Raw genomic sequence first — 12,685 nt, forward strand, 5'->3', positions numbered from 1 at the left:
ACCTCTGCAAACACAAATCTCCTCCGGGCAGGCTGTCCCAGCTAGAAGCTAGTGTGTGCCTTTGCTATGTGATACAGGAAGTTTCTTAGCCAGTCGGCTAAGCCCTGACTCTTCCCCTCCCAAATCAGGGATGACAACAGTAACCACCAACAGAGGTTCTGTGACAATTCATGAAAATAGTCACCTAAGCATGTAGCACACCACCAACATACACAAATCCCTGGCTTCAAAGGTTCCTCACTCACTCCTTCAAGATTCAGGGACACAGCCAGAGCTCATGATCTTCCCTGACCCCAAGGAGCTCAAAACCCAGCAAGTGAGGTTTTCTGGCTCCCATCCTCCATGCATCTGCACCTGCTGTTTCCTCTGCCCCGATGACTTCGGACCAAATCTAAAGACTGAACTCCTATGCAACCTTCAGGACAACTCAGTGCCAACCTGGGCAACAAACCTTCTCCAAAGCCACTCCACAGTCCAACTGCTCATGCCCGCACCGCCTCACATGTGGTTATAAGTCACCTGTTTGCACCGTCTCCCCTTCTGGACTGGAACTCTCCCATCTCTCCTGTCTCCCTCCCCAGTGCTTCATGCAGGCTAAGTGCTCAACAAGCCTTCGCTAACTGAAGAAAATATAGTGTGGGCAAAAAAAAAAAATTTTTTTTTTGGAAAACAAATAAACTGGAAGTTAAAATCAAGTGGGACTACTGAGAAACATCCAGCTGTAGAGAGAAGCCAAAGAGGCTGCAGAAGGAGATCAGGGGGGACTAGCACAGAGGGGGCACCCCTGGGGAGCTGCAAGGTCCTGCCCACCTTGGCCAGATCAGCCCTGGCTGGTAACAGACCTTGTGGATCCCTGGGCAGGCGAGAACGGTAACCACCCCAAGGAGGGGTTCACAACCTTGGCGTCTAGGTCCCTATTCAATTGTGCTGAAGGGGTAGGGAAATAGACTTTCATCAACCCATATAAATTCATCATTTTAAATATACATTCATATCTAGAAACAAAGAGGAAAGTACAGATGGACACACACACTGCAATTTTAACGGTGGTTGTCTCTAATGAGATTTTAGATGTTTTTAACTTCTCCTGCTTCTCTATATTTTCTAATCTCTCTGCTGCCAACATGTTCTCCTGTGAAATGAAAGTGGGGGAGGAAAGCACATGCCACCTGAAAGAAAAAAAAAAACCCACCACGATGAATCAGCAGCTGACCCTGCCCGCAGGCAGTCGCCACAGGCCGGAGGAGGAAATCCAAGTGCAAGAACCAGATTCCTGCAGAAGAAAACACTCCAGGCAGCGTGGAGGAGGCTGGCGAGAGGACTCAGGCAGTGGAGAAGGGTGGGACACGTGTTTTGGGGACAAACTGTGGGCGGAGGATTTCTGTGGTGACGGGAGTGGATTTTTTTTCTAAGTCCCTATGCAAGAATTTAAGAGAAAGTTCTGCCTCTCTGCACCGCACTGCTCCCCCCCACCAAACCTTTTCCTATTTCAGAATTAAATAGACCTGTGCCTTCATCCACCAACAGTGCACGAGGGACAGAATTCAATGAGATTATGCACGTGAAAGTGCTTAGCAAGTTAATATTTGTTCAGTCCTGGACCTGCATAGGGTCATGTTACTGGCACCGGGGAGGCTGGCAGACACCCTCACCCTGCATATTAACACTGACAATCCAGCGAGTGTGGAGGCGGAGTTAGAGGTCGCACCTCTGTCCCACGTGGGAGGGATGTTCACCATCCATCTCTCTTGCCCACCCTCCGCCTCCCAACCAGCCCTCCTTTCAAAACAAGGGTATTATTTAAAAATACATAAACCCATGACCCACACAGGTATCCACGGTCTGGGAGCAGGTGGGAGCAGGGTAAGCAGTGCAGGGCCACCCTGAGCCAATACCTTCCTTCAGGAGTAAGAAAAAGCAAGCCCCCCAGAGGCCTGGGCCAAGGCAGGGTGGCCATGGCAGCCACAACCTTGGGAGAGGGCAGAAATGAGGAGCTGTCTTCTCCTGTTTCCTGGGGTCTTATATGGTCCCCTGTTTCTACCCACAAATGAGGGTGAAGATACCCCTGCCCTCCAAGCTGGCCTCCACTGCTTACCCGCCCCCCACCCCGCAGCCATGCACCCCACCGGGGAACGGCTCTGCCCCTTCTCCCCACCAGGCCCTTATCACCCCCTCACCTGGACCACTGCAACAGCAGGATTGGTCTCAAGCACCTGTTTCAGCCTAGCCTCTGCCCCAGGTGGTGAAAATGGGCCCCCTAAAGCTCAGGTGTGATGCTGTCAGCCCCCAGCTCAGAGACAGCTGGTGCCCATCCACCCCCCTTCCATTGCCTGGAGCCGTTTTAATGCAGGGTACGGCTGCCCTCTGTTCTCACAGTTCCAGAGCCAGCGTTTTTCAAAGAGGGTGAAGGAACCACCACCTCAGAATCACCTGGGGTACTTAACCAAACTCCAGCTTCCTGAACTACTGAATCGGAAAGTCTGGAGGTGGGCTCTGGGAAGTTTTAACTGGAGAAAGGAAACCTCCAGATGAACTCTGTATACACTGAAGTTAGAGAACCATTTTGCTGGAGTTTCCCATTGTTTGGCGAAATGCATCCTCCTTCCATCCGCCAGGAACATACTCTGCCCCCCTCCATGATCCTGAGTTAGGACTGGGGACCGGTCGCCCTACCGCTGACCCTACACTCATCTCCAAAGTTTAGGCATCAGGGTTCCCAAAGTAGCCCATGCCAGCTCCTCACTGAGTGACTAAGGGAGGCACTTTATATCCAAAGGCCTCCGTTTCCCATACATACAATGAGTGGATTTGTGCAGCCTGGGATCCCTTCCACTCCAAGCTAAGGCATGCAGTCTTTACGCTGTATTACGCATGTTCTGTTGGATCCGCGGTTCTAGCCCTGAAATTCTAAGCACCTGTGTTTTTCCGTTTATTTGGGGCTGGAGTGTGGAGGGAAGGATTCTTTCCTGATCCAAAGTGAAACTATTAAAAAGCATCTCATACTACACTCAACTTCCAATTTCCACTAAGGTAGAACCAAGTAATGTTTAGCCTTCTTGGCACAGCTTTTTTTTTTTTTTTTAAATGTTCGTTTCTAGAAAATTTCCCAATCCCTTTCCACAGGCCAAAGAGGAGGCACCGAGATATGCATAAGATTAGAACGTACTAGCAACCCTTCAGCACCCTGCTGTTGACTGAGGCTTTTTGTAACCTGCAGGACTCAAACATGCACCTTCTGACTCTGAAACTCCCCGAGCTTGCCCTGTACCATGCAAGTCAGTGCTGAGCTCCAGGGGCCGTGAAAGCAACTGCGCCCCACGCAACGCCGGCCAACAAGCCGTGCCCTCCGAGGCCTGGCGGGAGCGCTGACCAGCCCGCCGCACACCCTGCCTGCTCCCCCCACGGAGCTGCTGGAAGACGGCGCGCGCAGGGGAGGGGGGAGACGGGGCTGAGCAACAGCCGCACGAGCAAACGCCGTGCCAGGGATTTAGTCAACAGAGAGCTAATATGAGTCAACAGTGGGTGCCGCTGCCAAGCACACTAATGGGATCTTCAGCTGCTTTAATAGAAGGGAAGTGTCTAGGGCAGGCCGAGGGAGTCCTGCCCTGCTCTGACCAGACCACACCTGAGGGCTGGGCAGGGCGGGCTGGGCTACGGAGAGGGACGCACCTTCCAAGGTAGCGCCAGGGTTTCTGAAGAGGAGTGGCTTAGGGTGGCACTCTGGTTTGTGGGCCAAGGCCTCCCCTGGGAACTGGGTTTGCAGAGCAAGCCCACCCCAGACTGCACATTACAGATGGATGTTCTAAAAGATCTTGACTCTCCACAGCAAAGGTAAAGAGGCCACGTGCTAGGGGACGCAGCCCCCCACCTGGAGAAGGGGGCTCCAGGGCCCATCAGAGGATCCTGAGAAGACGGTACAGTTGCTTCTCCTTTATTATATGTAACAGCTGGGCACTGGCTTGGCCAAGAACAGGTACTCTAATAGGTATTCTAAAAATGCACAAGGGACGCTGGATTGAGATCCTGTAGCCTCAAGCATCAAAGCCTCCAGGAAGTCCTCCAAATTCATCCATTCCCAGCACCCTGTCTGGGTGAGCCTGTCACATCACTCAGCATCACTTACAATGAAAAGATGCGCTGCTACCTGTGTTTCTCAAGAGCCTTGAGGCCACCTCTCATTCACCTCTGGGTCCACAGCCCAGCACCTGGCACACTGGAGACATCCAATAAAGGGTGGCTGAACTGAAAACCAAGGTGTCCCAGCACCGTCACACTGAGGGTGTCATGTTCAAGGCAATTCTGGAACACAAGCACCCTGACTAGGGCTAATAAAACAGCTTATGACAATGCATAACCACTTTTAGTCTGCTGAGCAAAGGAATTCTTGAACCCACCACCACCAGAGGGTTTTAATTACAAAAGAGCCATAGTTAGCCTGGCAAGTGAGCTTGAGTGCCTGTGCAAGTGACTGGAGACAGAAATCCAGCTTAGGGGGATGGCGGTCAAAGGTAAATCCTGTGCGACAAGCAGCAAAACAACTCCAGAGCCCAGGAAGCAGTAAAAATCCAGGAACACAGGAGATGAGAATAATGACCAGTGGGGCTAAATGCCAAAAAGGACAGCATAAAAAGTGAGCCCAGAGAAATGACTGGCTAAGAAAGGACGCGTGCTACAGATTCCCCGGGAGCTGGCTGCCTGGAGCTCACCTTGCAACTCGAAGAATTAATTACAGGAACTAAAACTCGGATCTGGAAAGATGAGTGTAGGAGACCGTGTGATGCAGTTCTAATACCTAATAAATCTTTAAATCGATGAGCCATGCTCACTGGTGATTCTTCTCCATCCTTCCTCTCCAAGAGCTCACATGACAAAAGCCAGCATTTGCTCTGGATCTGCCTATATATACACAGAGTGTATATAAATATGCGTGTCTGTATAAATAAAATTGGGGGTCCACTAAATCACATCTTAAAGCATCAAGAAATCTGTCATTATAAGAAAACCTGGTAAATTCTTTTGTCAAGTAGCCTTTTATAAAGTGAAGAAATCTTTTAGGATGCAAAACCCCCTCCCAAACACTGGGTGAGGGCTCCACCAGCTGTGGTAAGTCAGCGTTCCCATCCCAACCTGTTCATTTGGGTACCTGTTTGGGTCTATTCACCACGCATGCATCTTAACTGGGTTTTCATTTTTCATCCCAGAAACACCACTTAAGCCTGTCGCACAAATCTGACAGAAGCAATACATTTTATAAACGAATCATCCCTGGGGAACAGACAAGAAAACCATCAGCAATGAGCGTTGTCAAAGTTCCCAACGGGAGCATTCCTTTCCCAGATCGGAGATGCAGAATGCGCCACATCCTCTCCACACACCAGCTGCTGGCTCCAGAATGCGCCCCGCTCACCTCTCCACTCCCCCTCAGCTCTTCAGGCCCCTCCTTCCAGCTGAATAAAAGCTGGAGAGCCCGGTCTTGGGGAAGCAGTAACGTTTTAACACTGTTTTAAAGACAACCACTCTAAGCACTGGAATGTTGGCTCCTTTTCTACGAATAAAAAGGCCCCCAAAGGGTATTATCATAACAAAATGATATCCTATGGAGAGCACCCAAAACCGCAAAAATAAAATTGCCATAAATTGAAACTGTCTCAAAATTATAAACCTACACAAGGAAACATTAAACCTCAGGCCAGACAGGCTCTGATTTTCCCATCTAAAACCCTTACATGTTCCCAATTCTATCATGAAGTCCAATTTCCCCCACCCTAGAAGGCCTAAATGCTTTCTTTGGAAGTCCTGGTACGTTATTTCCCCCCTCCCCCTTAAACCCTTGGGATGATCTGTAACATTCATCTAAAGCTCAATCGTTTCTGTGTCCTCAGTCACACCCAAAGATTCCCAAAGGCACCGTCTGCCGCAGCGCCGGGTGCACAGTAGGCGCCCCATTAACGTGCGGATTTGATTTGATCAGATCTGGCCCCTTCGGCTAGAAAGACACGTTGGTAGCCGGACGCCCTGGAGAGGACAACAGCGCCAGCCTAGCTCTCTGCTGGAGGGGGCGGGGTGCAACCACCTGTGGGCGGGTGGCCCAGGACTCAGGCCGCGGCGCAGCCGCCCTAGGGTGCCTCCGCGGCTCCATGCACCCTACCCCGGGGAAAGTCCGGCGCGCCAGGCCCAAGGGCACCCCGGGGCCGACCCTCAGTGCCCCAGCGGGGGCTCTGCCGGTGCAAAGTTGGCGTGGTCGGCGAGAGTCGATTCTAGAGTTAGCTCCCAAGTCACCCCAAACCCTGAGAGGCAACAGGCCAGACGGGCGGTTTAGGATGGGGATGGGGGCCAGGCGAGGGGGCGCCGACATAGGATAAGGAAAGAGCAGAAATGGTCCCCTGACTCCCTCCCGAACTTGGGGCACCTGCCGACCAGCAGACGAGGGGGCTTCTCCTCCCTGCCGTCCCATCAAGGCCTGGTGGCGAGTTTGTGGGGACAAGCGGGCCAGTCTGGGGCAGCCCCGCGTTGCTTTGAGATTTCCTAACCAAGAACCCAGCACCAAGAAGGCCGCTGCAGAAATCTGAAGGGGTGGAAGGGGAACACCGGCCATCCGCGCCGGGAGGCGGCGACTCCGGGGCGCAGGCCAGGGATGAGGTCCCGGAAGAGACCTGGACGGGGTGGCCCGAGAGGGAATCAGGGCTAGGGAGTGCTCGCAGAAGGGGGAAGGGATCCCGGAGAGGTGCAAGGGGAGCGTCTCAGAGGGAAGCATCGGGGGAGGGGGGCTGTCCAAGGGCCGCGGGGTTCCAGTGTCCCGGACCGGCCCCGTCACTCACCGGCAGGTCCACGCTCACTTCGGTCCCGTCGAGCAGGAAGACGCGGCAGTAGAGGGTGGCCTTGGAGGCTCCGGCGGCAGAGATGTGAACGGCCGGGCCGCCCGTAAGCAGGGGCCCGCCGCCGGCCGGGAACACGCTCCCCCCGGGCGCGGCGGGCAGCGTGGAGGCGGCGGCCGGGCCCCCCCGCGGGCCCCCGTCGCGCTCGTCCCCCAGCCCGGCTGCCCCGCGCCCCGCCGCGCCCCGCGCGTAGCGCTGCATGGAGCGGCGGCCAAAGGTCCGGCGCAGGAACCGCAGCATCCTGGCTGGGGGCGTCCCCTGCCTCCGCCCCCTGCGCCGCCGCCGCTGCGCCGCCGCCCGGGAGCGCCCCGAAACGCCGTCAGTGCCCGCGGCCGCCCGCGCCGCCTCCCGCGGGCTGCGGCCCGGGGCTCGCTCCCGCCGAGGCCGAGGCCGCGCTCCGGCTGCCTGCGGGGCGCGCCGGCCGGGCCAGCGCCGGCTGCGAGTGGCCGCGGGCGGGAGGGCGCGCTCGGGGCGGCCCTGGAGCCGTCCCGCCGCCGCGCGCTCTCCCAGGCCGGTGGCCTGCGCTTGCTGCCGAGGGGCCGCTCCCGACGGCCGGCCGCGGACGGCCCGGGGGCTGCGGGGGGCGCGGGGGCGGGCTGCGGGCTGCTCCCGCGCCGCGCGCCGGCCGAGGGCCAGCCCGAGCAGGGCGCCTGCGTGCTCTCGGCGCGCTCGCTCCCACTCGCCGCGCCGCGCCCGGGCTCGAGGAGGCCCAGCCGAGCGTCCTCTCCCCAGGCGCCTTTTCCTGCGCCCGCAGCCCCCGCCTCCCACCTGGGAGGCTGCACCTCCAGCCGCCGCCGCCACCGCCGCCGGGACTGCAGCACGCCCTCCTCCCTCGGGGCTGCGCCGGGTATTTGCAAACCGGGTCTGTGCTGCCCCCTGCCGGCCCGAGCTCCCCCTGCTGCTGTAGGTGTGTTCACGTGTGTACACGTAGGTGAGCACACACGTGTTTCCGGCGCCCCGAGCTCCAGAGACGCCTGAAAGTCTCCCCTTGCCTAATTAGGAAGGCAAGGCTGCATGCCCTCAGGGGAGCCTTGCCCGGGAGGCCAGAGAGAGAAGAGCATGAAGCGAAGGCCCTACCAAGCCCTCAGTTTCCCCTTCTGGAAAAGAAGAGGGGTGGACTAGGTAATCTACAAGGTCCTTGCTACTTAAGTTCTGTCAGTTTAAGACCTCAGAGCTGAAAGAGCCCTTTCAGCAATTCCAGTCAGGTGAACTTACTCTAAATAAGGAAATTGAGGCCAAGCAAAGAGGGGGAGTACTTTTCCAACCTACTACGCAAAACACCACCACCACCACCACCACCACCACCACCACCACCACCTTTCCTCAAGGAATTCGTGTCCAGTAGTGAGACAGAAACCTGCATAACTAGCCGTAACTGAGCAGGCTCATAGAGGTTGAACAGGTTAGTGGGGAGCAGAACAGAACCGGGGCCCAAGGAGTATAGTACAGGACACACTGAGAATATCGGAGGCAGAGGGAAGTGTTTAGAAACAGTGCCCCTCAGGTGTACAAGTTCAAGGCTTGGTTCATGGAGAAGTGGTTGTCCAGTGTGGCTGAAAGGAGGTCAGGCCTCTTGAGGAAAATAACACTGCTTTGTGTGTGTGTGCCTGACACCGTGCTAAGCCCTTCCCATTCATCATCTCACTTAATCCTCAGGACAGCCTGGTTCCATAAATGGTTTTATCCCCATTGTACAGAGGAGGAAATTGAAGCTTAGAGAGCTTAAGAAACTTGCTCCAGATTTCATGGTTAATAGGGGCTCGTTTGCGGGGATTTAAAACTGTTGCTCCTAAGCACTGCCAGGCTGAGGCATGTGGCACGATTGGCAGGCAGTGACCTAGGCAGAAGCAGTGGCCACAGCAAAAGAAACAGAGAAAGGGAGGGATGAATCCAGGAGGCATTCCAAAATAGACATTTACCGATCATCAGGCACTGTCTTAGGTGATTTCATGGATGATATTTTCATTAATTCTCATTCCAACCTTTCCAGGTAGTTCCACTTATCCCCATTGACTTAGGTGCAGTTTGGGGCTTAGAGAAGTAATATCTTTGCCCCAGATCTCAGAGCTCCTGAATGACAGCAGCCAGTACCCTCACTTGTTGCCTAGTGTTCCCTTTACGACTCTACAGGGATCTTCCGTGTGACCGTGTATGCTGAGGGGACACCTGTAATCAGCCTTCAGATACCCACTCTGCTCTCCTCCCGCAAGACTTGACTTAATAGAATACCATTAGCAAGCTAGTGTTCTAAGGAAGCCCAGTCTGCTTACTGGTTTCTAAGGATAACCCGTTTTCTACCATACAGCCCAGGAGTGCTGAGGTAGACTGAATAATGACCCCCCCAAAGATGTCCCACATCCCACTTCCCAGAACCTGTGAACATGCTGCCTTACATGACAAAAGGGACATTGCAAATGTAATTAAATGAAGAAGTTTGAGGTGGGCAGATTATCCTGGATTATCTGGGTGGGACCAATAAAATCCCAAGGGTCCTTGTATAAGAGAGAGGCAGGAGGGTCAGACAGAGAAGGTGATGTGACAATGGCAGCAGAAGTCAGAGTGATGCATCCAAGAGCTAAGGAAAACAGGCAGCTGCTGGAAGCTGGAAAAGGCAAGGAACAGATTATCCCCTAAATATTCCACAAGGAAGGCAGCCTTTGTTTTTAATGCAGCTGGTAAAATCCATTTCTGGCTTCTGACCTCCAGAATTGTAAGATAACATGTTTGTGTTGTTTTAAACCACTGAGTTTGTGTTTATTTATTCCAGCAGTGATAGGAAACTCATACATGGGCAGTGTTAAGTCATATTAGTTTGGTGCACTACCAGCTGGTTTTCAAAGCCTCTTGGCACTGTCATAGTGCCATCCCTCTCAAAGTGTCATTCAGTTTGTAATTACCCTCTGTCCTTCTCTCCCACTAGATGCTAAGCTCCATGAGAAGGGGACTTTTTCTTATTCATTATTACATCCCCACCCAGCACCTAGCCTGCTGTTCGGCAGGTAGTCAGCATTAAAGAAATGCTTGTTGAGTGAATGCAAGATCTTATTTCATTGTCATGATGGCTCCATGGAGTAGGGATTGCTTTTGCCTTTGAGAGATGGAGAAAATGAAGATTGCAGTGGAGCCTGGACTCACACTCATGTCTCCTCACTCCGGATCCCATGTACTACTGACAATACCATGTCATGGAGAATTCCACAGGGACTCCAGATTGCTTTCATTTTACCTCTACCTCCTCTGTGCCAGACACTGTCGCTGAATTGATCTCATTCAGTCCTCATCACAATAGTGATTTAAGCACAATTTTTTTCTAGCACACAGGGGAGAGAAACAGAGGCTCAGGCCTTCCTTTGATTAAATTTCATGTCACCCAAGTTTCTTCCCCAGAATTTCCACATTTGATGAGTAAGTTTGCATTTAGTCTGTTCACAGTGTTATGCATTTCAATGATTATACTTTCTTAATCTCTGCCTTTCAGACCCTAAAAGTTTCTATCCCTGTTATCCAGGCTCTGTACCAGCCCTTCAAAAATTTTAATTGCCATTTCTCAGACCTCCCCTATGCTCAGTGAAAATGGGCCAGAACTGCCCATTTCATTTTCATGTGTTTGCCAATAATACATCACTCTTTTGTTGGCTTTTTGGTCCTCAAACTATTATTTAGTATTTCACCTAGGTTCCTATCTAGAACCATCTTGGGCTAAAGTTCTCAAGAGACAGTCTATTATGAAAAGGAATATATGTATGTACAAGTATGACTGAAACATTATGCACCAGAAATTGACACAACATTGTAAACTGACAAGATTTCAATTAAAAACAAACGGAAAACAAACAAAAAGAGACAGTCTACACTTAATTTCAGGGCCTTCCCTTGGCCAGGAACAGTAGCTTGACGTCCTCAGTCTCATGGGCAATATTTAGGATCTGACCTCTCGAGTCACTTCTCGCCTTCTCCTCATTAAAGCCCAGCCATGGCTGCCTTATCCTCCACCTGTGGTTCGGGAGAACCTCCCGGCTTGCTTCTCATCCCTCCTCCGGAGGCTTGTGTCATCAGTAAACCTCAGAGCGTTCCTTACGCACTCCCTTCCTCCAGAGTAGTTTTACATTTTAATTAAACAGCCCTTCCCCCTGTCTCTAAGGAACTCCTCCCAGAAATGTGCCGTTTATTCCTATCCTTTGTTTTCTGGCTCATTTCCTAGATTCAATAAAATTGTGCCCTCATTCCCTCAGACTCCTTTTCTTTTCCCACAGGACAAGATTACACTTGAATGTGTGTTCCTGTTTACTCCCTCATAAATTTTTCTTTACATAAACTTTTTTTTTTTTGAAGTAGAGTTGATTTACAATGTTGTGTTAGTTTCTGGTACAGCATAGTGATTCAGTTATACATATATATATTCTTGCTCATATTCTTTTATAGGTTATTACAATCTACTGAATATAGCTCCTTGTGCTATACAGTAGGACTTGGTTGTTTATCTATTATATATATAGTGTATTAGTATCTGCAAATCTCAAACTCCCAATTTATCCCCCCCTCCACTGCTTTCCCCTTTCATTACCATAAGTTTTTCTTTGTCTGTGAGTCCGTTTCTGTTTTACAAATACGTTCATTTGTATCATTTTTTCGATTCCACAGATAAGTGTTATGATATTTGTCTTTCTCTGTCTGACTTACTTCACTTAATATGTTAATCTCTAGGTCCATCTATGTTGCTACAAATGACATTATTTCATTCTTTTTGTGGCTGAGTAGTATTCCATTGTGAGAGAGAGAGAGAGAGAGAGAGAGAGATGATAGATAGATATCACATCTTTTTTATACAATCATCTGTTGATGGGCATCTGTTGATTGCCTCCTTGTCTTGGCTATTGTAAATAGTGCTGCTATGAACACTGGAATGCATGTATCTTTTCAAATTAAAGTTTTCTCTGAATATATGCCCAGGAATGGAATTGCTGGATCATATGGTAACTCTGTTTTTAGTTGTTGTTTTTTTTTTAACATTTTTTATTGATTTATAATCATTTTACAATGTTGTGTCAAATTCCAGTGTTCAGCACAATTTTTCAGTTATTCATGGACATATACACACTCATTGTCACATTTTTTTCTCTGTGAGTTATCATAACATTTTGTGTATATTTCCCTGTGCTATACAGTGTAGTCTATTCTACAATTTTGAAATCCCAGTCTATCCCTTCCCACCCTCCATCCCCCTGGTAACCACAAGTCTGTATTCTCTGTCTGTGAGTCTATTTCTGTCCTTTATTTACACTTTGTTTTTGTAAATAACAAAAGTGTTTTTGTTTGTTTGTTTGTTTGTTTTTGTTTTTGTTTTTTAGATTCCACATATGAGCGATCTCATATGGTATTTTTCTTTCTCTTTCTGGCTTACTTCACTTAGAATGACATTCTCCAGGAGCATCCATGTTGCTGCAAATGGCATTATGTTGTCGGTTTTTATGGCTGAGTAGTATTCCATTGTATAAATATACCACATCTTCTTTATCCAGTCATCTGTTGATGGACATTTAGGCTGTTTCCATGTTTTGGCTATTGTAAATAGCGCTGCTATGTACATTGGGGTGCAGGTGTCATCCTGAAGTAGATTTCCTTCTGGATACAAGCCCAGGAGTGGGATTCCTGGGTCATATGGTAAGTCTATTCCTAGTCTTTTGAGGAATCTCCACACTGTTTTCCATAATGGCTACACCAAACTACATTCCCACCAATAGTGTAGGAGGGTTCCCTTTTCTCCACAGCCTCTCCAGCATTTATCATTTGTGGACTTTTTAGTGATGGCC

The 12,685-nt window shown here is 50.7% G+C and overlaps 1 protein-coding gene across 4 annotated transcripts in view; it reads right to left on the reverse strand.

The window, feature by feature from the left end:
- The window catches only part of EPB41L4B (erythrocyte membrane protein band 4.1 like 4B), a 121,733-nt gene extending 114,594 nt beyond the window's left edge, over positions 1-7,139 (reverse strand). For 2 of the 4 annotated variants that reach the window (XM_064490384.1, XM_064490383.1), the window contains exon 1: positions 6,819-7,139. In XM_064490384.1, coding sequence (XP_064346454.1) covers positions 6,819-7,115 — 297 coding nt within the window. In that variant the 5' untranslated portion in view covers positions 7,116-7,139. The remainder of the gene's footprint in view (positions 1-6,818) is intronic. The other 2 variants (XM_064490385.1, XM_064490386.1) reach the window with 2 other exon arrangements.
- Between the last annotated feature and the right edge of the window lie 5,546 nt (positions 7,140-12,685).

The sequence above is a fragment of the Camelus dromedarius genome, chromosome 10 (genome assembly GCF_036321535.1).
Source record: "Camelus dromedarius isolate mCamDro1 chromosome 10, mCamDro1.pat, whole genome shotgun sequence".
Classification (NCBI taxonomy): domain Eukaryota; kingdom Metazoa; phylum Chordata; class Mammalia; order Artiodactyla; family Camelidae; genus Camelus; species Camelus dromedarius.